Source organism: Poromitra crassiceps, assembly GCF_964638095.1.
Source record: "Poromitra crassiceps genome assembly, chromosome: 15".
NCBI classification, from domain to species: domain Eukaryota; kingdom Metazoa; phylum Chordata; class Actinopteri; order Beryciformes; family Melamphaidae; genus Poromitra; species Poromitra crassiceps.
In genome coordinates this window covers 2,261,910-2,286,188 of record NC_139634.1, presented here as the reverse complement: position 1 = coordinate 2,286,188, position 24,279 = coordinate 2,261,910, and the positions used below count along the sequence as shown (strand labels likewise).

The 24,279-nt window shown below is 43.4% G+C and overlaps 1 protein-coding gene across 1 annotated transcript; it reads right to left on the bottom strand.

Moving 5' to 3' along the window:
• Window positions 1-878: 878 nt before the first annotated feature.
• LOC310790305 (sequestosome-1-like) lies at window positions 879-23,982 on the bottom strand. The gene is made up of 9 exons (XM_083651982.1): window positions 23,764-23,982; window positions 22,616-22,804; window positions 17,610-17,705; window positions 14,977-15,290; window positions 14,165-14,315; window positions 13,141-13,209; window positions 12,864-13,042; window positions 12,401-12,617; window positions 879-1,684 (listed from the first exon to the last, which is right to left on the bottom strand). The coding sequence occupies exons 2-9, from the start codon at window positions 22,782-22,784 to the stop codon at window positions 1,524-1,526; spliced, it is 1,356 nt and encodes a 451-aa protein (XP_083508108.1). The 5' UTR covers window positions 22,785-22,804; window positions 23,764-23,982; the 3' UTR covers window positions 879-1,523.
• Between the last annotated feature and the right edge of the window lie 297 nt (window positions 23,983-24,279).

The following is a 24,279-nucleotide window of genomic DNA, read 5'->3' as shown; positions in this document are numbered from 1 at the left end:
CCTACCTGTCGGCTCTCTGTTCGACACCGGAGATGACTTCAGCTTCGACGACATGTTTTAACGTTCAGCGTAACGCGGTGACATGTTTTAACGTTCAGCGTAACATGTTGACATATTCTTACTCTCATTGTTTTCCACAATCCATTCAAAACAGTTAAGACAATGGCTGACTTGGTTTGAATTGACAAAAGGGTTGAACATGGGTCAAGTATGAACGTGGTAAAATAATCAAGTTAGGAAATAATACAATCCACCTGCCTGTCAACAGGTATTGTTTGCGTTTTGATTTTTTTTTTTAAATACATTTTAACAATGGTACTCTGACAACAGCAGGAGCTTCTGCCCTGAAACAGATCAGTGGGTCATAATAACAGCTAGAGGAAACATCTTAAAGGAACACTCCACCCATTTTTAACCAGCTTTGTATCATTAGAACATCAGTAGTATATCAGAAAACTGTAAACAGTTTTTAAGTCTGTCATTTAATTTGACAGTTATTGAGTGTTAAAGTGTGGACCAGTGACATCACTGGTCCACACTAACTCAAATTAATAACTCATTAACTCAAATCAACTCTCAAACTGTAAACGGTTTTGAAGTCATTCATCTAGTTTGACAGTTATTGAGAGTACTGATGTTCTAATGATACAAAGCTGGTTGAAAATGGGCAGTGTGTTCCTTTAAGTGACTCTGGTCCTTTAGCTTGTTTGAAGCATCTGGTTTATTGAAGCTAGTTTTCTTTCTATCCACTTTATTCTATCACTTTACATTCTAGTTGTTTAAGAGGCTCAGGAACCTGCCACACATTGGACACATTATTTCCACATGTTCACAATAAATTAAAAGCAATGAAACAAGAATAATTTGAAAGAGTTTTATTCAGACTCCTTCACCTCACCGCTGATACTCAGAACAGACAAAGAAAAACATTGAAGTCATAAAGGAGTATTGATGTCAGCTAGCAGGAAGGATTATAACATGTTAATAAGATGTTTACCGTATTTCCTCAAATACTGGCCCCGGGTACCAGGACTTTATTGGAAGCATATGATAAATAAACTACTTGAACTTGAAGCAGGGTTATATTAGAGACAGGACCCTCTGTTTCATAATTACAGTTTATATTTTAGTATCACCTTGTTTTCTGATCTGCTGCTTTGGGGGTTTGTTAGGTCGTTTGTTTCTCCGGCCTCTATTTGTTCATGCCGACCACGCCCCCCGGCCATTATCGGAGACCCGGCTTTCACTGTTAAGAGTTAATACGGTAAAACATGTTTGAACTGGTTCCAACATTATATTGTTACTGCCATTCAAATTCAAATAGATTTTTCTTCTCCTTTACATTCGAGTTATTCCACAGTCCACACTGAAAGATGACAGAACAAAAGCATAGATGGAAATGGAGGGATTACAACTATGAATGCATAGTTAAGTAACAGCTGGTGGTGATTGTTGTTACAGTATGATCGTGTGAGTGACATCAGGGTTTGGGCCTGGGAGGCTTGGCGTACTGGATGGTGACATCAGGGTTTGGGCCCGGGAGGCTTGGCGTACTGGATGGTGTCCAGCGCCGCCCCGATGTCGAAGGCTTTGGCCTGCAGGAGGCGGGTCAGCCAGCCCGCCTCATCTGTGAAGCCCATGGAGAGCATCTGGGACAGAGACTCCACCAGCCGAGGGTCCGCCTCTGCAACGGACAGAGACGACACTTTAATGGGCCATATCTTAACACCAAGGGCGAGCGTTCTCTTTGCTAGTTTCTAGCGCTCAAAATCCCCCTTTTATTTTTTCATTTTAATTACCAACTGGGTCAGTACATCAAAGGACGTGTTTCAGTGACCCAGTGGTGATTACAAGACGAAAAGGGAGATTTTGAGCGCTAGAAACTAGCAAAAATGCTTAGGTGAGAGAGTTTATGTTGAGACATGGCAGGTGTTCAATCTAATAAATAATCACCATGAAACTTCTGCAGTTGATTACTTAGATTAAGACAATTCTTTTGTGTTACAGGTTTAAATGTTATGTTTAAACATGCAAATGAGGCATTTTCTACTTAAATATGTGCTAATTTGCATACATTTCCACAACAGAAATCTGAACATTGGATAAAGCCAGGTAAAAAAATATTGTTTCATTTTGTAGACATATTGGAGCCAAAGGTTTTTACAGGGGGGATTTTGCATAATATCTCTTTTTATCACTCAAAACAAATGCATTTTTTTTTTTTTAACTTTTAAGAAATGTTATATAATTCAGGTTATGAATGATATATAAACAAACCCCATGGCAAAACCCCTCAGAATATAGATAGGAATAAAACTGGAAAGTTTGGTGTATGTAAGAGCTACTGAACTGGAGATTTCTGGCTCAGAGTATGAGAAAGAGACAACTTTTGACCCTATTCAATATTCACCTGCCACGCCTCACTCTGCTACTGATAAATACTGCAGCATGTTGTTCTTCCAGAGTAACACTCAACATGTTGTGAACAGGGCTGGACCATAGAGACACTGCATGAAATAGGCCACGCCCATCACGGGGGAAAAGCTCAGTTCATTTCCACACACCAGCGTCATTTTCCTTGAATTAAACATAGCTAAAAGCTGTTGTGTGGTGGGCTGCGCAGACAACAAATGTAAAAAATCGCCAGTTAAAGTTTTTTTGTACTCCCGAGCAAAACAAGGAAGCCATTGGGAATTGGCGAGAAGAAAAATGTGGATGTTGCTGTCAATGGAGTAAGTTGGAGTGTTCATCTTCTGTATATACGATCTTTTTGTGCAAGACCCGGCCATGCACGCGACATAGGAGAACGCCAGGATTGGACAGGAGTTTGTGTTTTCCCCCGTTTTGGGCGTGGTTTCTGAATGATGACGTGCTCCACAGTGTCTCTATAGGGTTCCTACACATTTCAAATTTCCAGACTTCTCTGTAGATTTTTCAGACCATATTTGGCCTCTGAGTAGACAAGGGCATCACTTTGTGTTGAAAGGTGGTGGGGACATGTCCCCATTGTAAAAGCTATGGCCACAGCACACTTTGGGGGTTTGGAGTTTGCGCCTCAGTGAAAGCTGGAGAACTTACAAAGTGAAGACTGAAAAGCTCTGACAGGAACGACCTGACCTTCCTGACCGTGTCAGACTCAGTGGCTCACAGAGTTTGACAATTGCATGAAGGTTTTGGAGGTTGTGGTTTTGAGTCTCAGTCAGAAGTGGACGTACCCCAGAGACAAAAGACTGAAAAGCTCAGAGAAAACCTGTAAAACCGCTCGCCACACATCGGTTAATTCACAGCCGTCAACGCCTTTTTGCGTCGTTTCTAGCTAACAAATGGTACCAGCGTACTTTGATGCCAAAATGCGTGCAGGTTATCAGGTGTGCTTTCCTCTGAAATAACAGCTGATCTTATTAGAAGAGTCAAACATTAAAACCCTTGTACCCTACTGGTCCGGCTGGCCGGATCGAAGCGGTAATCGCGTATCGGAAATTTGGAAAATCTTGGAACGAAAGGTCTGAAATTCAGCTCAGGTTTTCTTTATGGTTTATTATGGTAATTCACGTTGCCAGGACTAGAAAAAAATCATCCTGGCACCCAGAAACTCAAGTTATCATCAAATTACTATTAAGGTACGGCTGCACGGTCATTGACTTTCATTATAACCACCTTTTTTGAGACCTCCAGGAAATTCTTACAAAATTAATGTATTTCATTTTTTTCAGTGGGCATCCTGGACCAAATACCTTGAAATTTGACCTTAATATCTAACCTTGGGGTTGATTGAACATTTGGTGGAGTTACAAGTAGGGGTGTCACGATACACTCAGTTCACGATACGATACGTATCACGATACTGGGTTCACGATAACGATACGATACGATACGATTTTAACAATATTTTTTTAAACTTGAATAATGACAATATATGACTGGAAAAGTATTATTTTATTTGAAATGCACAAATACAAAACATGCTGTTGTGGGAAATTGTTATTACAATAACAACTAGAAAAAACATGAGATTGGAGATAAGGCTTATCTTGAAATAGAATGAGTTACACCGTCACTTAGATTTACTTTGAACTAAAAGGTTTCTCAGCAGTATAAAGGCCTAAACATGGTCGTCCGTCAGAGCCTCGCCCCGCCCTCCCCGTGTGACGGCGGGTGGACCGCCGTCACACGGGGAGGGGCCGCCGTCGGCTGACGGGGGCTGCTCGAAAATGTGACTTCACGGCGACGATACGTGCGTGACGACAGCGGCAGGAGAGTTGTGATTGGCCGTTGCCCTGGCTCTTCGTCGTAAAGTCGCCTTTCAAAGCATGATGTTAGATTATAACAACTAGTTGTGTGGCTTAGCCTTCCCAAATGTTGAAGGTCGTTTTTTAGAATTTAATACATAGAATTGGGAACGTTACATTCAATTTCATTCAGACTGCCTGGCACACAATCTCCGCCATTTTCACACGGAGCTTCCGCGGGGGGGGGGGGGGGGGGGGGGCGTAGTGGCGTCCGAGCATGTGGGGCTCGCTGGCGCCGCCAGACGGCGAGACGGCTCCAATTCGAGGCGGACGGACGACCATGTTTAGGCCTTTAATTCTCATTATGCATCTTCAGTTTTTCTTCAAACTCAAACAACAAGACTTTTCTTAGTCTATTTTTTATGCATCTTCAATTTTTCCTGTCAAGTAAACAGTTTTGCCAGAAACTCAATTGAATGGTTTCTCTCCTGTATAACTTCTCATGTGTCTTGTTCAACTGAACTACTTTCCACACATTGAACTTCAACAAACAAAGACGTTTCTTTGTCTATTTTTGGAGAAAAAAAAAAACATTTTTTTTTTTTTCCCCCCCCACGATATGAGATTTCATCTCAACGATACATATCGTGACGTTTTACTATCGCGAAATTTCGTGGGACGATATATTGTGACACCCCTAGTTACAAGGCTTCAAAATCCATTGCATAGTTTTTTCCCATTGATTTCAATGTTAATTTAGCAAAAAAACCTTTTTTTTTCGACTCCCAGCTACTTTCCCCAAAAATAATTATTTTTCTGATCTTACACCTCTCAGCTCGAGTCAAGACATCAAATTTGTAGTTTCTATTGTGTTTGCCCCCCCCCCCCCCTATTTGCTCAGTGTAGGCACAGCAACCAATTGCATGGAGATTTACATGAAATATACAGTACAGTGATCGTCATGGAAACATGGTCACATGACCTTGAAACCCGGATTTTCCGGTGCAAACTACTGATTTGAAGCCTTTAGACCGAGATTGATGGAGGAATCAAGCTATTTTGTGTTTTTTGTGAAAATTTGCCGGGAGTCCAAAATTGGCAGTTTCATGTATTTTTCGTTAAATTTACCTTCTTAGAAAGTATGTCCGTATCTCCGCGCTCGTTCGTTGTAGAGACTCGCCACTAGCATGGCTGGAATCGGCGTCGAAAATTGACTCTAGATCTCTAAAATCGTTGTGATCTGGCGTTCTAAGAGCGTTGTATCACTTCCGCTTTGAGGTACGCACAAAGCACCGAGGCACAATAAATCCGATGCCCACGAAGGAGCCTCTCGGGCGGGGGAGGCGGTCAGAGCGTCATAGGTGGAGCCCAGCTCTGCGCTCTCTCGCTCATGGCCTAAATGGCGTTGTTCAAGCGTGTGTCTTCAGCCGGATGTTAAACTACGGATATGAGGTATGAGGAATGGAGTCAGGAACGGATAAGAATCAATAAAAAATAAGCAAATAGTTAATTATGAATATAAAAAACAAGTACTGGAGATCACGTGACCGGCAACCGCGATGGCCGCAGACAGCTAGAGCTCCTCATAAACCTCCATATTTTATCACTAAGTCAGGTTTATTTAACCACTAAACAGGTGGAATGGCTACTCTATGGGTCCAGGACGATGTCTAGTGGTACAAGGTCGAAAATAAAATCGTTATCTACACCTGCGGACAAGCAAAAGAGAACAGCGAAAACAGCTAGCAAACATCCAAGAGCAGCTAACGTGGCTAGCGACAAGCAACCGGGAGTAGCTAGCGCGGCTAGCGACAAACAACTCAGAGAAGCTAGCGGGGGTGACGATAAAATGGAGCACGACATGGAGGATATTATCGCCAAAGTGTTAGAGAAACAACAAGGCATGCTCGAAGTCGTCGTTCACAATGCAGTAAAGGGAGCAGTGTCTGAGATCAACACTTCACTACAATTTATTCGGGCAGAACTTGAAACATATAGTACCACTGTACGTGACCTGGCGCAACGGGTGGACAATGCCCAAGGGGAAACACGGGAGATGAAAAAGTCAGTCAATGTCTGTATCGGTGATCACCTGAAAATTGAACACAAGATGGCCGAAATGGAGGACAGGTCTCGGCGTAATAATATACGCATCGTTGGGCTGACAGAGGGCCGTGAGAAGGATGACCCAATCGGCTTTCTACAAAAACAACTGCCGGAGTGGATCCCCGTTCTGAGCAACAAGCCTGTCATAGAGATTGACAGGGCTCACAGAATATATGGCAGAGGCTCCACACGCACCATGATATTCAGGTGCTTGAGATATCAAGACCGCCAGGCAATTCTGCAAGGCACGAGAGAAGCACAGAAGAACGGGCCAATTCGTGACTCTGGGAAGCTGTTACGGTTTAAAGCAGACTACAGCTCATTCACCATACAACGCCGTCAAGCATTTGTGGACGTGCAGAGAGAGCTTTACGCCAAGGGAATCCTCAACTTCCTGATTTACCCGGCCACTCTGAGGGTAAATCACAAAGGAAATACGCACAACTTCACCACAGCCAAGGATGCAGAAGAATTCTGTCTGGAGCTGAGAGAGGCAAACAACAGGGACAAGGACCCCAGACCACGACAGGACACCCCACGACTGGAGGCAGGACAGGAGAAGGAGCCGGACACCAACGATTAGCTTCTGAAATGCGTGGGCTAATCTTCACTTTTACAGCGGGACATGCGCAGCCTACTATTGTGATTACGTTCTTATACGGACTGCTGGATCCACGGAAAAGCTGACTCTCTTCATACGGAACTGGCAGATTTACGTTTTGTTGTGGGCGCACGTTTATTGATATGATTAGGACAGCCATGCATTTCGCCTATCACGGTGGGTAAGTTTTGCTTTCACTTTATTTGGAATAGGCTGGACTCTTTTCTGGACTGGGAAACTTATGATTTGCGCTATACAAATGGAAATAACTTGTTTAACACTGCTCTATCTATGTTAAGATAAGTCTGATTATTGTTTATACCCTGCTAATAAGTTAACGTTACGAATGTTGATGCTAGTTGTCACCCGAGCTGTAAGGGCTAATTTGACTATGTAAACAAACCTGACTCATTCTAGTGGGGAACGTTCCAGCCTACGTGACAGCTGCGCTTGGGAGTAGCGTGATTCATGTGAAACAAAGTGTCTCTAAACACACATACACACAAAAATTATTTGGGTGGTCACGAGTATTTATCTACTCAGTAGTAGTGTCACAGGACAGACTATAGTTAAGGAAGTGATATTTCACATACTTTATGATTGTGTGGGAGCAGCACTCCAGAGCAGCGGATGTGGGTGGGTCCTGGAACGTCCCCACGCTTCAGTTAGAAGGAGGTAGAGGGTTAGTGTGTGCGATCTGCGTTTGATGTGGTCGCGTATCTTGACAACAGGGGAGGGGTTTTGCGGTCTGAAGGAGGAGGGGGTTTTTCTTTTTTCTTTATATGTGAATCACACTTTGCTCAATGGTTTATACATATTACTGTCTTCAGTAATGTCCGACAGGGGAACTGACAATAACCAGCTACAATTTGATAATGGCTGATCTCTCGCTCCTTTCAATCAATATTAGGGGGCTCAATGGACCAATCAAACGGGCTAAATTCCTTGACTACTTAAAAAGAAAGAATGTTGATGTGGCTCTCATACAGGAGTCACACTTACGCAAAGTTGATGTTAACCGTTTACAAAACAAATATTACAAGGTGGCGGCTTCTTCTAGTGAAAGTACTAAAACGAAGGGCTCAATTGTTTTACTCTCTCGAAAATGCAACTTCTCAATAGATAAAATTAGCAAGGATCAAACAGGTAGAATTTCCTACATATGTACCACCATGAGAGACAGGAAAATTGCTTTTGTTTCTGTGTATGCGCCCACGGTATTTGATGCAAACTTCTTTCCACACTTAACCAGTGAATTGCTAACACTTAGTCAATACTCCTTAATTATAGGGGGAGACATGAATGCAGTATTAGACCTGAACTTAGATAGATCAAGGGCTAGCCACACTAATGTTCAAAGTCAAGCATCAGACATGTTTAAGGCAATGGTGGAATCCCTAAATCTCACTGATATTTGGCGGCTACATAACCCCTCGAGTAGAGATTACACCTTCTTTTCTACACGACATCATACACATTCCCGTATTGATTATCTTTTGTGCTCTGGTGAATTCAAGACTCTTTTTAAAGCAATAACAATGGATCCAGCTATTCTATCTGATCATAACCCGCTCATAACTACATTTGAGTACACTGCATTGGGTGAAAAGTCCAAACGATGGCAGTTTAACACGTCCCTTCTCCAGAACACAGATTTTGATCTGAAATTTAGAGCCAAACTCAATGACTTTATCTCAATTAACTCAGGTTCAGTCTCTGACCCCTCTTTTGTGTGGCAAGCAACTAAGGGTTTCATCAGGGATTTCACATCATCATTTGCTGTACATTTGAAGAAAAGTAGAGAAGCGAGAATTGTTGAATTGGAGGAACAGTGCCTTTCTTTAGAGCAGTCCCTTAAGACAGGTTTTTCTAAACCCACACAAAACCTTTTAGTGACACATCGAACAGAATTGAACGACCTGTTAAGAAGAAGAGCCGAATTCATAATGCACAGAGTGAGGCAAAACTACTATTTCAATGGCTGCAAACCAAGTAGGCTACTCGCTCTTAAACTTAAACAAAGTGAATCCCGAGCGGCAATTAACAGCATTCGCACACCCAGTGGTGTTTCAGCCAATCCAAAAGATATTAATGCGACCTTTCAATCATTTTATTCAAAATTGTATACAGCCGACTCCAAGTCAGACATGACCCAATACAAAAAATTTATAGAAAACTTGAATCTACCCAGTCTTGACCCCGAGGAGGCAGAAGAAATCGGCCAACCAATTCAACTACAGGAACTCCAATCAGCTTTGAAAGGGGTTAATAAAGGCAAAACTCCAGGGCTAGATGGAATCCCGTCTGAGCTGCTACTACAGTACTTTGATATATTAGGGCCAACCCTTCTTCAAGCCATAAACTCAGCTGTAAAGAGAGGCACTTTTCTTCAACAGACAAACACTGCTTTAATTTCCTTAATACCCAAAAAAGGTAAAGATCACTTGGACTGTGCTAACTTCAGGCCGATCAGTCTCCTGGGGGCTGACCTTAAGCTGTATGCCAAGGTGCTGGCACTCCGACTGGAACGTTTTATCCGTAAACTGGTTCACCCCGATCAGTCGGGTTTCATACCTCAGCGCCTGGGCGCGGACAACATACGCAGGCTATTACATGTGATTCATGAGGCTAGCACATTCCAAGTACCTACTGCAATTCTATCAGTTGACGCTGAAAAAGCCTTCGATCGGCTAGAGTGGAACTACCTTTGGCAAGTTATGGAAACGCTTGGCCTCGGGGCCAAGTTTATTGAGATGGTTCGCGTGTTATATGCAAATCCCACAGCCATGGTTTCAACAAACGGACTGCACTCAAAACCCTTTTCGATTGGAAGGGGTTCTCGGCAGGGGTGCCCACTTTCTCCCATGCTTTTTGCGATTTCTCTTGAACCATTGGCGCAAATGATAAGGCAGAAGGAAATTTGTAATATCAAAATTAAGTCATGTAACAATTCAATCTCGTTGTATGCAGATGATATTCTGTTATATATCTCTGACCTCAAGGAATCTATACCAAACATTCTCAAGACATTCAACGAATTTGGCTCGTTCGCCGGCTATAAAATCAATTGGGATAAATCTAATTTGCTTTTTCTAAACAATAAGACAGCGACACCATCCGTGTATGATAAGATACCGATTCAATCCAAAATTACATATTTGGGTATTAGCATACAATCCTCACTAGATAAGATTGTCAAAGACAATTATGAGACAATATTAAAAAACATTCAAAGTGATCTGGCCAGGTGGTCCACTCTTCCAGCGTCATTACGATCTAGGATTGCTGTGGTTAAAATGAACGTGTTACCTCGTATTAATTTTCTCAGTCAAATGATTCCTTTGCCCCCACCAACAACTTTTTGGAAAAGACTTGATTCACTAATCCGTAGCTACATATGGAACAATAAGCAACCTAGGTTAAAATATTCTACCCTGCAACGTACAAAAAACAATGGTGGTTTAGCTTTGCCTGATTTTAAAATGTATTACATGGCTTATCAATTACGATGTATAAAAGTGTGGATTGATCCCTTGTCTACAGTTCCATGGAGAGATTTAGAGCAACAAGTGATTGGAGTGCAAAGATTGCAGGATGTGGCTTTCTCAGGTGTTAAGTTAAAGAAGTGTAGGTCAACCTTTGGTCCCATCATAGCCAATACCATAGTCAATCTCAAACGAGTGGAGGAACATTTACGTTACACTAACAAATGGCATTTCCAAACTCCAATTTGGAACAATATGCATATACTATCTGGGAATAAACCCTTTGTTTGTAAGCAATGGAGTGAGAAAGGCATCTATAATCTTAATCACATGTATGACGGGAATGGTTTATTATGCTTTGAGGATCTAAGAACTCAATTTGATGTCCCAAGAAATACCTTTTTTGTTTATTTACGTTTACGTTCTGCCCTGAAAGGTTATGGAGCTCCATGGGGGAGAGGTCTTGAGGCACACCCAGTCATTAACTGGATTTCTGGTTCACCCTTTAGAGGATTGGTGTCGAGATTGTATGCCAATCTAACAGATGCACTCATAGGACAACTGCCAATAAGTAGAAAGTGGGAGGAAGATTTGACCTCAGAGGGAAACATGATTGAGTGGGACACAGTCTGGGAAAATATCTTCAGCTGCTCCAAGAACCCAAATCACCAGTTGATCCACTTCAACTTTTGTCATAGGACATATTGGACTCCTCAGAGAAAACACATGATTAGAGCCATTCCCAATCCTTTCTGTTCCTTCTGTCAACCGGAACAAGTCGGAACGTTTTTACACATGGTTTGGGAATGTGAACTAGTTCAAGAATTCTGGGATAAAACAACTTCAATAATATCAGATTTAATTGAACACCCACTCCCTCTGGACCCAATACTTCTATTAATTAATGATGACTCTAAGCTTAACTTATCGGGGAAGCAGAGGAAGATTTGGCTTGCTGGCCTAACCGCAGTCAAGAAAATGATAGCCCAAAGATGGCTTCCCCCTCACTCACTTAACATTCACAAATGGCTGGCATACTTTCGTGATATAGTAATGCTTGAACTTTCCACTGCGAGGGTTAATAGAGCGAAGTCCTCAACTCTCGAACTCTGGAGAGGTGTAGCATCTCAGATCTCTGACTTAATGACCTCAGTGCCTCAGGAACCAGTGCTCCAATAGCGAAGTGTGAGACAGTTAATTTAAACAAGAGACCGCGGGGGGGTGGGGGGTGGGGGGTGGAGAGGGGGCTCTCCTATATTTTATTTCATTTTGTATTTCTTTTTGTGTTGTGATAAATACAAAACTGATGTCACTCTGCATATATTCTGATGGGTATTGGGGGGGTGATATGAGTGGGCAGGTGGGTTGAGGGCTCATGCATCCTGACTAATGTCTGTCATATTGTCGTGTAACTATGCTGAACTACTGATGTCAATAAAAAATTGATCACAAAAAAAAAAAAAACAAGTACTAATATCAAGATCCATGACCATGGACCAGTGTTTGCTTAGTAGGAAAAAAAAATTAGTAGGAAAAATGTGCAATTCTCAAAAGATGGAAGCTGGAAGAAAATAATTCCTTCGCCAAATATGTGAGAAATCCAAAGCTATGATAATCCCACCACCCGCCACCAGGTGGCATTCATGGGAAGGGAAAAAAATAATATTTTGTGTTTTCTTACAAAATCTTATTGCACAGTAAGTACAGTAAACTGGCATTCGAGGGGTTAAAATTCAGAGTAAGCATGAAATGTTGATATGAGGTATGAGAGATGAAGTTACCAATGGATAAGAATCAATAAAAATAAAAAAAATAATTAATTAAGACTATCAAAAATAAGAACTAATGACCATGACCATGACCATGACCATGACCATGGACCAGTGGTAACTTAGTGATAACAAAATTAGTAGGGTAAGAAACCAACTGCAGGGAAACTCAACAAGGAGGTCAAAGCCAGTTGATGTGTGAGTGAATACCTTGAGGCAGGTGAGGGTAGAGGGCAGCCTCTCTCAGGCCTGAGGGCCTCTGTTGGTCGGGGGGCCCCTCCTCGCCCAGCGGCAGGCTCTGCAGCTCCCCCTGCTGGCCGGGTGGCCCCTCCTCGCCCAGCCGCAGGCTCTGCAGCTCCCCGGTGGACGGGTCCACCTCTCGGGGGCTCAGGTGGGTCCACTCCTCGTCGCTGCCCGGCTCCTTGCCCTGAGGGACACACCGCTTTAACACTAAGCCAAGCTCTGTGTGTGTGTGTGTGTCTGTGCTGTGTGTGTGTGTGTCTGCTGTGTGTGTGTGTGTGTGTGTGTCTGCTCTGTGTGTGTGTCTGTGCTGTGTGTGTGTCTGTGCTGTGTGTGTGTGTCTGTGCGCGCGCGCTCTGTGTGTATGTGCTGTGTGCGCGCGCTCTGTGTGTGTGTCTGTGCTGTGTGTGTGGTATATGGCAGAGTAACATACCTTGGCTCCCTCGCTGCTCGTTCCATCTGTCTCCCCTCCACCCTCTGTCCCCCCCGCTGCTTGCTCTGGCCCGCCCTTTCCCGGCTCCGCCCCCCCTGCAGGCTCCGCCCCAGGCTTGGCGCTGGGCGTCACCTTGGTCCTCTGGCCCTCGTGCTCCACGTCAATGTCCACGTCGATACCTGACACACACACACACACGCACAGTTTATTGACGTCGCAGTTCAAAGGGATTCCTGTGTTGTGTATTGGAGTGTTGCGTCGCTGTGTCTGTATTTACCCAGTGGGCTCAACATGGCCGCCACTCCCTCACCGATGTTCTTCAGGAATTCAACGTTGGCCTGGGAGGCTGCAGGGAGAGGTCAGAGGTCAATGTGAGGTAGACACATGTGACAGGGCTCACTAAAAACACAGTATTTCAACTAGATGGGCGTGGTTTAGCAGGGCATAGCAGTGCACACATCGGCAGGCTCTGTTACCAATTCAGCCCGGGCTCTGGGTGCACGTTCACGAGTTTTACACGATGCGGGGGGAGTTGCGTTCATTTTTTTTTTTTTTTTTTTTACAAATAATGTACGTTACTACTTTTAATTTGCATTTAAAGTCATGCTAACATTATTAGAATGACTTGGCAAGGTTCAGGCACCAGGAAGGGAGTGGTTGAGGTTAGGGTTTGGGTTATGTAAATGTCAGAATATATTTGAAGACTATTTAGTTACACATTTCCCAGGAGAACATGGTCAATTTGAGAATTTATCAACAGTCACAGAAATCTGCAGGAAAGTCTGGTCACGGTTGCAGCCTGGCAGCAGTGGTCTCTTCGTAAATTATCACAAAAAAGTTACAATGGCGTGAGGTTGACTGAAGGTTTAATCTTAGGGTTAAGCTAAACATGAGGTTAATAAACAACTTTTTAGTTACAGTTTTGCTCGCTTATCCAAAAAGTAACAAGACGACCCGTTGCGAGCCGACAAGAATGTGCATCGGGCACACAACACTGACGCAGGACGTAAGGCCCCACCCCCGGGTGAAATGGCGTATTTTTTTAGGGAGTCCTGTTTTTTAATGAAGTCTGGTCAACTTCCTGCTGTGAGTGAGACAAGATGGCCGCAGCATCACATCTGCTCTGCTGTAGGATCTGTGGTGAGAAAACTAAACTGGGCTCTGAAGAAGAAGGCTTGCTAGATTGAATCGACCAGAAGGACCTAACCCCGCCTCCGTACCTAAACCCAACCAATCGTCACTCCTCATGTCCCTCCGGCTGATCCATTCTAGCATAAACCAAGAAGAAGATCTGGACTCACCACCAGAGGGGGTGCTGCCGCTGCCGTCTGCTGCAGCCTGGCCGGACCCGGAGGCATCAGACTTCTCCTGGTCCCGGGTCTGGTCCTGGGTCTGGTTTTGGTTCCACATGCAGTGCCTCATCTTTCTCATCCATTTCCCACGAGGAAACCACTGCAATGACATCACAGCGGTCAGTCATGATGTCATCACTCAGAGACAAACTAACAACTGATCTCTCACATCAGTCTCCAGACAGCAACACTCTTGTATGTACAGCAGTTTCCTCTGATATGAATTGAACAGAATTAATAAAACTCCATGAAATTCCACTTCTAAGAGAGCTTGTCTCAACTCCTAAACATCACAAATCAAATCAAACACCTTCAGTTACCATTGCCATCACATGTTCTGCATGAAATACCAACTGAAAGATGTGGAATACTGTACTGGAATACTATTTTCTTTCGACCAAAATACACCCGCCAATTGTCTCACTGCACAGAAGGAATCTAAGGTTAGCTTAGCTTAGCTGTAATGTTAGGTTAGCTTATCTTAGCTGTAACATTAGCGCGCTTCCTTGCCATCCAGTTCCACTGTATTCATCTCTACAGCCGATATCTCCAAAACTTGGCAAATCACACCAAAACAATCACGATGGATAAACAGCACTACAGGTTAGAGGAAAAATATGTATTGGGGTGAACTGTCCCTTTAAATTAAGTAAATTAAACTTCCTGAAATTCTAGTTCTGTTTCCTATATATATATTTTTTTCTTCTTCTTCTTTTCAAATTCCAGTTGAACTATCCCATGATGCTGTGCGGCTGGCTCACCTGCAGCATGCTGATTGGCTGCCAGATGGGCAGCAGGCAGTGCTGAGTGTGCAGCCCCTTGGCCTGGCAGGAGGAGCACAGGTCGTAGTCGGGACACACGGTGCACTTGAAGCGCGTCCCGACCACCTGCCCCTCGCAGCCGTCACACGTCACGTTGGGGTGCAGGGTGGGCGGGGCATGTGGGGGTGGGGGGCCGTGGGGGGGTGGTGGGCCATGGGGGTGTGGGGGGCCATGGGGGGGCGGGGGAAAGGCGAAGGGATTCACTCCTCCCGGGAAGGCATGGAGCGGAAACTCCCGACGGTGCTCCTTCTTCTCTGTAAAGTTTCACATAAGTTCATTAGTATCAAACAGTCAGAAACACACCAACAGTCTGAACAGAAAGAAAGCGGTGTTGCTGCTCGATCTGAGTCGCACATGCGGGTCGGCCATCTTGGACAGCTATGTACGGCAACACCACTTGGACAAACCACATTAGAGTTGAGTTTGACACTCCCCGATTTGCATCCCATGCCCGATGTCTACCGTCCATGTGCAATATTTTAACTCCATTAACTTCTGCTAAAAGCGTTGGCCAAAAAAGTCTAAAGGTCCACTGGCCGTGATGCTAATTTTCACTATGTTCAACTCCATAGTTTTGTGGAAAGCATTAACGATCTAATAGTCCGCTAGCTGCAAATCCGCTAGCCGTCATGCACATTTTTGCTATATGCAACTCCATTGAGTTATGCTAAGTGTTAGAGAGCTCAAAGTCTGCTGGCCTGGAATCAAGTTTTTACTAAACGTATTAGCTCTCTAAAGTAATTATTTTGATTGGTTATGAATTAAATTGTGATTGTGAAACTGAAGTGAGCTGCCCATGTTGCACAACAGAAGTTTGTTAACTCATTGAGTGCCAATGACGACTATAGTCGTCAATTCGAATAGTAACGTAGAGCGCCAATGACGACTAAAGTCGTCAATTGCGTTTTTTGACGGTGGGACGTTGATCAAAGCCTGATCCATCTCCTGTGAAAGTATGGTGGATCTTGAATGTGTAAAAGCTATTTTACGGACCCATTAGGTGGCGACAGTGCTCTCCAGATTAGAGAAAGGCGAGGAAAAAAGAGAGAAGTCATGGGGAAACGGAAATCGCATCGGTATGCATCGATATGCATGAAGCATAACGTTAGCTGTGCCTGCAGCAGCCAATCTGCTGCCACAATTGAGCCCCTCCGTGTCCGCTGCGATAGCCCATCCGCATGATTAGTTGTGGAGTTGTTATTATTCTCAACTGGAAGCGATGGGAGCCGGTGACAAATACATGCGGAACGCTGTAAAAAAGCTGGATGTAGCGCACTTTTCAGTGCAGAGCAAACTCAGCAGAGAGCCACCAGAGCCACACCCACGGAGGAGGGGTTTGCCGTTGAGGGGAGGGGGGGGGGGGAGGTGGGGCACGCAGGGCAGCATACAACACTGACCCAGACAGACCCAGACAGCAGGACAGGATTGGCAAACACAAGCTAGAATATCTGATGCCCACCAGCAGTAAATCAAGACCAGCAAGAAGCTGCAACCAGCAGCGCACGCAGGGGCCAGCGCTGCTGGTTGCAGCTAAAAATTATTATTTTGCCAAACAAAATTCCTTTGTTTTCACTGTTTTATTGAAGGAAATTATTTTTGAGGTGTCACATCAGAAAATATTAGCTTCAGAGTCAGTCATGTGCTTGAAATGCTTCATTTCACAAAAGGCTAATTATCTCAGCTTCTAGTTTGAAACGTCTCTTTTTGGTGAAATCAACCTATCTTCTCCGGCTCATAACTAAAGAAGGGAAAATTATATCAATAAACTTTTTTTTGCTGATGATAGAAGAGAGTCTCATCGTTCTTTGGGCGTGTTCGGTGTTTACATAGTAATATCACACAATATTCTGTGGGCCTCGAGAAATCACTGAAAACACTCTGAAACTCTGGCACTGGGAGCGTCCGTTCTCCAAAAGTGGCTGGCACTCAATGAGTTAATTGAGCCTCTGAAAGTACATTTTCAAAAATTGAGCTATTTCCGAAAATTGGCCCAAGCCGGCTACTCCTGAGGGTTAATGTGTATGTAAAAACTGTTTGTAAAAAAAAAAAAAAAAAAAAAAATGAAATGCAATTCTCTGGCGGACCACCAAGCGGAGGCCCACGGACCACCACTGGTCCGCAGACCACAGTTTGGGAACCAATGCTCTATGTCATTGCCCGATTTGCATCAGATGATTTGCATCAGATGCAAAATGGGCATGCAAATGGCGTAGTGTCAAACACAACTCCAATGTGCTTCGTCCAGTTGCTGTTGCTGTACCTCGCTGTCCAAGATGGCGGACGCACTCACACATGCATGACGCTCCAGATCAGCCAGCAACAACCTGTTGACCCACAATGCTTTGACAGAAACAACGTCTTCAACCTCCCACAGATATAAAACTACAGACTGACAGACGCTCGGCTCACTCTGGCTCCACTGCAAATCAGTCAGTGTTTGTGTGTGTGTGTCACAGTGTGTGTCTGTGCGTCAGTGTGGGTGTGTCAGGTTTGTTGGTCAGTGTGTGTGTCTGTGTGGTCAGTGTGTGTGTGTGTGTGTGTGTGTGTGTGTGTGTGTGTGTGTGTGTGTGTACCTCTGATGAAGAGGCGGAAGGTCTGCTCCTTCATGCAGACCAGCCCCATCATCAGCTCGTCGTCTGTGGAGAAGGCGATCAGATCTCCATCTTCATCTGAGAAACAAACAAACAAACAAATAAACAAACAGATCAATTTATTCATCTTCTGTATTCTTGGATGTTTAACTTGAACAGATTATTGGTAACGTTTCCTTTTACTGTCACCTAAAAGTAAAATAATATAAAATAATATATAACGATAGTATATTATTGGGTAATTACCACTGGTAAACAAGAAGGTAAATACAGAGAAAGTACAGTTTGTGTTTATTGCATGGAAAAGGGAATAACCAGTTAAGAGCCTGGTAATACATACCTACTTATTTACTTGTGCTAATTATTCTATCATTTACCACATATTTACTGGGTAAATATTATTATTGTTTATGAGTTTATGACCAGTGTAGGAAATTTAAAGTCGAAGTGAACCGGAACGGAATGCACCAGCGCCAGCTGCTTCGTGCGGAGCGAGTGGACAATCCGATCCATAGGTGCTGCCCGCCCGCCTGGAATCTCCGAGAGACGACCCCTGACAGCCAGGGAGGCGCGCGCCATTATCGTTATAAATGTAAATAATATTCCTGGAATGCGTGTTTTAACGAGCCAGTTACATTTCTTTGCATTCTTCTTAGACATTACCGTTTGATTTAGTTTGCATAATTGTTCAAGTTAGTAGTTAGTTTATGGGCTAGAAACTCTGCCAGATGACAGGCACTAGGCGCCATTTTCCCCTTCATTTGGAAGAGAAAATGATCCTGAAATGAAGATTCGATTGACAGCTGCATGTCGTGAAATGATTGGTTGAAATGGGGTAGAAATTTGATAGTATTAGGTAGGGATGGGCATTTCTAGCAAAAACACTATTCGAAATTCGCTGGCCAAAGTCGACTTTTAATCGAAATTCGAAAAAAAAAAAAAAAATGTAAAGAAAAAAAAAAAATGTAAAAAAAAAAAAAAATGTATTTTTTTTTTTTTTTGTGAGTGAAATGTTGTATTGTCTCCCCTGATTCTAAGCATAGTCGAATCGCATGGTTTGAGCAAGTAAAACAATTTTTATAAGCATTTTAAGCAAGGTTTATGGAAAAATGAATGGCGGATGAAATCCCATGAAGAGGGAGAGGTTGCTTATAAAAATTGTTTTACTTGCTCAAACCAAGCGATTCGACTATACTTAGAATCAGGGGAGACAATGCAACATTTCACTCACAAAAAAGATTTTTTTTTTTTTTTTTCCAATAAACAAATTTCGACTTTCAATAATAAAAGTCGACCTTGATAATAACAACGATTATTCGAAAATTCGAAATTCGATGCCCATCCCTAGTATTAGGTGACATCAGCAAACTGTACATTACTGTTATCAATGAAATCTTGAAAAACGAACTTTTGATGTGAAAAAGTGTGAAAAACTAAAGAAATTAGATTGTTGTGATTTGTTTTGCATACATTATTAAATAGGTGCACTGCATACCCAGGTATTTGAACTAAAAGAAAAGAAAAGTCATTCTTGGGTTCAGCTCGACTTTAAAATATATATATTTTGGGGGCAACTTTTGCCTCCACTGTCTAAAAACTGGGGGCATTTACAACGCTAGGAATCTCGCGCGGTTGATTCCTGGGCGAGGCCGCGTCCTGCAGCTCGCCAAGCTGGCCCTTGCAGCTCGCATTCGCAGCTCGCCCGCTGCGCGGCCTTGCCCGCAACTTGGCTGCTGTGTGGACAATGAGACCAGCATCACGATGTCAGATTTATGACATCACTGATGATGTCACAGTGGGATCAGGGATTTATGACATCACGGATGATGTCACAGTGGGATTTATGACATCACGGATGATGTCACAGTGGAACAATCACAGTGGGACAGACACACAGAGCCCGAGCTCCCATTTTTGTTGGGGATTTTGGAAGCACTTAAATTTTTTTTAATTAGTGCATAACGTTGCTAAATTGTAGTCTGAACAACAACGCTGTGTGTGTGTGTGTGTGTGTGTGTGTGTGTGTGTGTGTGTGTGTGTTCTTCTTCTGGCAACCAGCTTGCAGGTGCTGAGTGTGTGTTAGAGATGCAAATGGAAATTAAATTAATTGAATGAAAAGAAAATTATCTAAATCTTGGGGCAATTTTTAGCCCTGGATCATGATTTTTAGAGGCATTCTTTAGAGATGTCTTGGGGCGTTGTTGCCCTCTTGTCCCTGGCTCAATTCCTACACTGCTTATGACACATGATCGTGAAAAGCAGAACTTGTTTTTTCATACTTCACTGACAGACAAAGCCGACTGGACAGGTTTCTGAGAAGTCCGTCTGGTTTGATCTGCTGCTTCTGCTCGTTATGAAAGCAAGGAGACAACTTGAACTCTCAGAGAGTCTCAGCCACACAAATACATTTCCATTTCCACTTCCCTTTATTTCTTTTGGATTTCATTCCATGTCTGTGGGTTCAGCTCACGTCGCGTGTCACAGTGTCAGTGTGTCATACCTGTCACAGTGTCAGTGTGTCAGACCTGCCAACACTCCCTATGGGAGTCTCCCTATGTTTAACCCTTACTCCTGCCGTGCTCCCGCTTGCTAATCAAATCAATCTCTGCATTTCATTCAAATAGCTGAGTAGTTTGAAAGCCACAGTGAAGTGACTGGTCATCTGGCATCATAGGAAACTATAAGACGTGAGGCATCTATTGGTACCAAGTAACCAGGTCATGTTAGCTTGTCGGGAAGGGGGGCTAATATTAATAATGCTCCAAAGTTAGGCGACGATGGAAAAACTATTTTCAAAGGACTCCCTTGACCTCTCACCTCAAGACATCTGAATGGAAATGGGTTCTATGGACCCATGAGTCTCCCCTTTGCAGAGAGGGGAGCACGGGCAGCATCCATCCACTAGGGGTGGGGGAAAAAATCGATACACCACAGTATCGCGATATTTTGCCTGACGATATTGTATCGATATTGCAAAAAAAAAAAAAAAAAATTGCAGGCCACCGGGCTACTATAAACTTTAGTTCCAAGGCCAGCAGTAAACACACGGTAGCATATTTTCATTTTGTTTTAACAGTAACAGTTTTGTCATAACAGTAATTTACAAATTCCCCAGTTACTGAATGGGCTGCACAAAATGTTTTGTGTAAGTGAAGTGAAGTTGCAAAAACTACATAAGTACAGTAGTCCACACACACATCCAGTTAAGGTGGACTGTAAGTAGACTGTAACAAACAGTTCAGTTTGTCAGGTGCATGCAACTATGACATGACTTTATGAAAGTTGTTGGTCTGTCTACTTGACAATGTTGCTGCAATAAAATGGTTGAAGTCAGATGTACAGACTGAAAAATTGTTCTTATATAAACCAGATGTTGACAAAGTTTTCCTTTGGGGACATCATTTGCAGTTGAAAAAGTAAGAAATCGCAATATATCGAGATATCGCAATATTCAATATATCGCAATATCGATATATCGCAATATCGAAAATATCGCAGTATCGCAATACTATCGTATCGTGACTTAAGTATCGTTTCAGTATCGTATCGTGGGCATCTGGTGATTCCCACCCCTACCATCCACAGAACACTGGATCTTCAGTGGACCTGACAGATCTGATGGGGGGGGGGGGGGGTACCCCAGAAGACCCCTCTCTTTTTCACAGCCTAATGTTGGCAGGTCCGGTGATGTGGTGTCATATCATCAGTGTCTTATTAGGTCAAGTTATGTAGGCTGCATTTGTTTATTTATGATGGTTGTGTTTATATAATCTGCACAGGTGGTTTCTGCCTCTTGGCCAGGCTGTCACTGTAATGTAATGTATATATATATATATATATATATATATATATATATATATATATATATATATATATATACATATATACATAATTGTCTCCGTCTGTCTGTGTCATAACACAGTAACAACAACAGACAGCACGAAGCAGTGTCAGGTCAGCCTACGACCAACCTGCCATTGTCTACAATAACATCAAATCATCATCTTTGAACAAAAGTACTGGACTAAGAGAACACAAACAGGATATATGTTATTATATTAGACCCTGAATGTCTGGGGACATAGCTAGTGGCTAGTTAGCTTTAGCTAAACTGATTACTCTGCTCTGAAAACAATTTAAATGGGACTGTTCCACTAGCCTTATTATGTCTCTTATTTATGTATTTTTCATCTCTATTTTTTTGTGTATCTTATCTATTCAATCAATGTTTAGACTCTAAACATTGATTGAATAGGTAAGATACACAAAAAGACTGAGGGAATAAATGTCTTAGGACCATTTCATAGCACTCTTTAGGGTCTTAGGTTAGTCTTAGGACAGAGGTGTCGTTGTACAGTCTTAGGTGTTTTGTAGGTTGTAAATGTTACTGTATAGATTATATACATGCAATTTTTTCCAAATCTAGACGTGTTAGTAAACATATTTTAAATATTTGCTTAAGTGTCTGGCTGGGCCCCTCATCTCAAGCTTCAGATAGCTTATCAGGGGTAGCATTTCACATATCTCGATTATGTCTTGGCACGTCAATCTATTTCTATTCTCGGCCTATTTCTATGATCTGCCATGATGTAGTCAGCTCTACAAAAACAGGAAGTCACACCATAGAATACAAGCAGACGCAGAGTGGACTTTATGCTGCGAGCTGCGTTCAAGACAAATCGGAACTTGAAAGTTTCAACTCGAGATTTCCGACATCAGCTGTTTTTAACTCGGGGTTTAAAATAAAACATACACAACTAGCTAATTTCATTGGTAAAATAGCTGTTGAATTCAACCAGAGCTCTGAAATGATGCCCACAGACCTGTAATTCCGACCTCGACGACCGTTCAATTCGTTTCTTACAAGTCGGAGCCCGTTCTTTTCAGAGTTCCCAGGTATCTTGAACGCAGTACAAGATTTGAAACAGACACAGAGTAGTAGGGGAACAATATCATAACAATAGAAGCAGAGTGGTACGTTATCTGACCCTTGTAGAACATGTTGAGGTTGGCGTGCTGCAGGTTGGAGAAGACTTCCTGGACTCTGGCGCTCAGGTGCGAGAAGCTGCCTGAGACCTCCTGGTCCACCGCAAAGCGCCGGATCTCCTTCACCACCTCCTCCTTCCCCAGCAGGTAGGCCTTCACCGTCACCGACATGGCTGCTCTCTGCTCTCTGCCTGCCCGGGTTACACCACAACTACAATCAGATTGATTCTTGGGGACATCTAGTCCCCATTTGTTCCCTCGCCCATCGCCAATGATCTCCGGGACTTGGTCACGTGAAATTTCCATCCGTGGTGTGAGAGGTACCACGTGCATAAAACGGATCCTTACCCGTTTCCGACATTGTATCGCAGATCTGAAGATCTTAGACTCCTCTTATAGAAGGCAGTAGTATGTCCGGAGGTGTTCAAATGATATTCCTGCGTGAAACAACCTTTTAAATTCAGACTTTCGACAGCCTGTGCCGAATTTACAGCAGGGTGCGTTTGATCTCACTAACCCGGTGCACCAACTAATACTGCAGTCACACGGATACGGCGGCACAGTGATCAAAACCAGCGCACCTGGGAAGCAAAACACATCATGGAATACTCAAACTCAAACTCCCAAACTCCTCTCCTAAATTCAGCACAGGCTGTGGAAAGACTGCTTTTCAACGGCTCTTTCACACTGGAGGAATATCATTTTAACATCCCCGGACAAACTACTGCCTTCTTTAAGAGGAGTTACAATATCTTCAGATCTACAAGACGACGTCAGAAACGGCTAAGGAACTGTTTTATCCACTTGGTTGGTACCTCACACCACAGAGTCCCAGGGCCAATGGAACAAATGGCTAACACACACACACACACACACACACAGACACACGCACACACGTACACACGTACACACGCGCGCACACGCACACACACACACACACACACACACACACACACACACACACACACACACACACACACACACACACACACAAGGTATGCATACAAGCTAAAACAAACAGTACAGTGACTAGACAGCGCACAGAGGTACATTTAAACAACTTAACTGATAGTTACAATAATAAGTGGGATATGTAAACCACACTGGATTGTAAATAACACTATAAGTCAGATATTGCGCAGCTATTTACCGATCTATGTGAGCAAAAACACTGCTTCAGCCTCGGTGTGTTCTGCTCTCTGTGTCCGGGTTACACTGCTTCAGACTCGGCTTCAGGTGCAGCTTCTCCTCGGTGTGTTCTGCTCTCTGTGTCCGGGTTCAGCTGCTTCAGACTCGGGTTTAGCTCCAGGTGTGACTCGGATCGGTTCTGTCGTCGGTCTGTTGCGCAGTATTAAATACCGAAGGCAGTTCTTTCTCTGTCTCCACTTCCGTGATCCACGTCAGCACGTCGCCTCCAGGAGGCTTTTGATTGGCCGAAAAGAGGCATTCGCGTCTGCTCGGCCAATCAGAAGCCTCCTGAGTTCGTGGAAAGGGCGGGTCAAGTGTGAAGGGTCCGTGCTCGAGTGCTGTGAGTGCTGTGTAAACAAGTAGGCGGGGCTCCGGGGCTGGACCAATGGGAGGTCGAGGAATGACAAAGCACTTTCCAATGGGGACTTTCCAATCTAATTTCTCATGATGTCATTACATGTCATTAATTTGCTGGTTA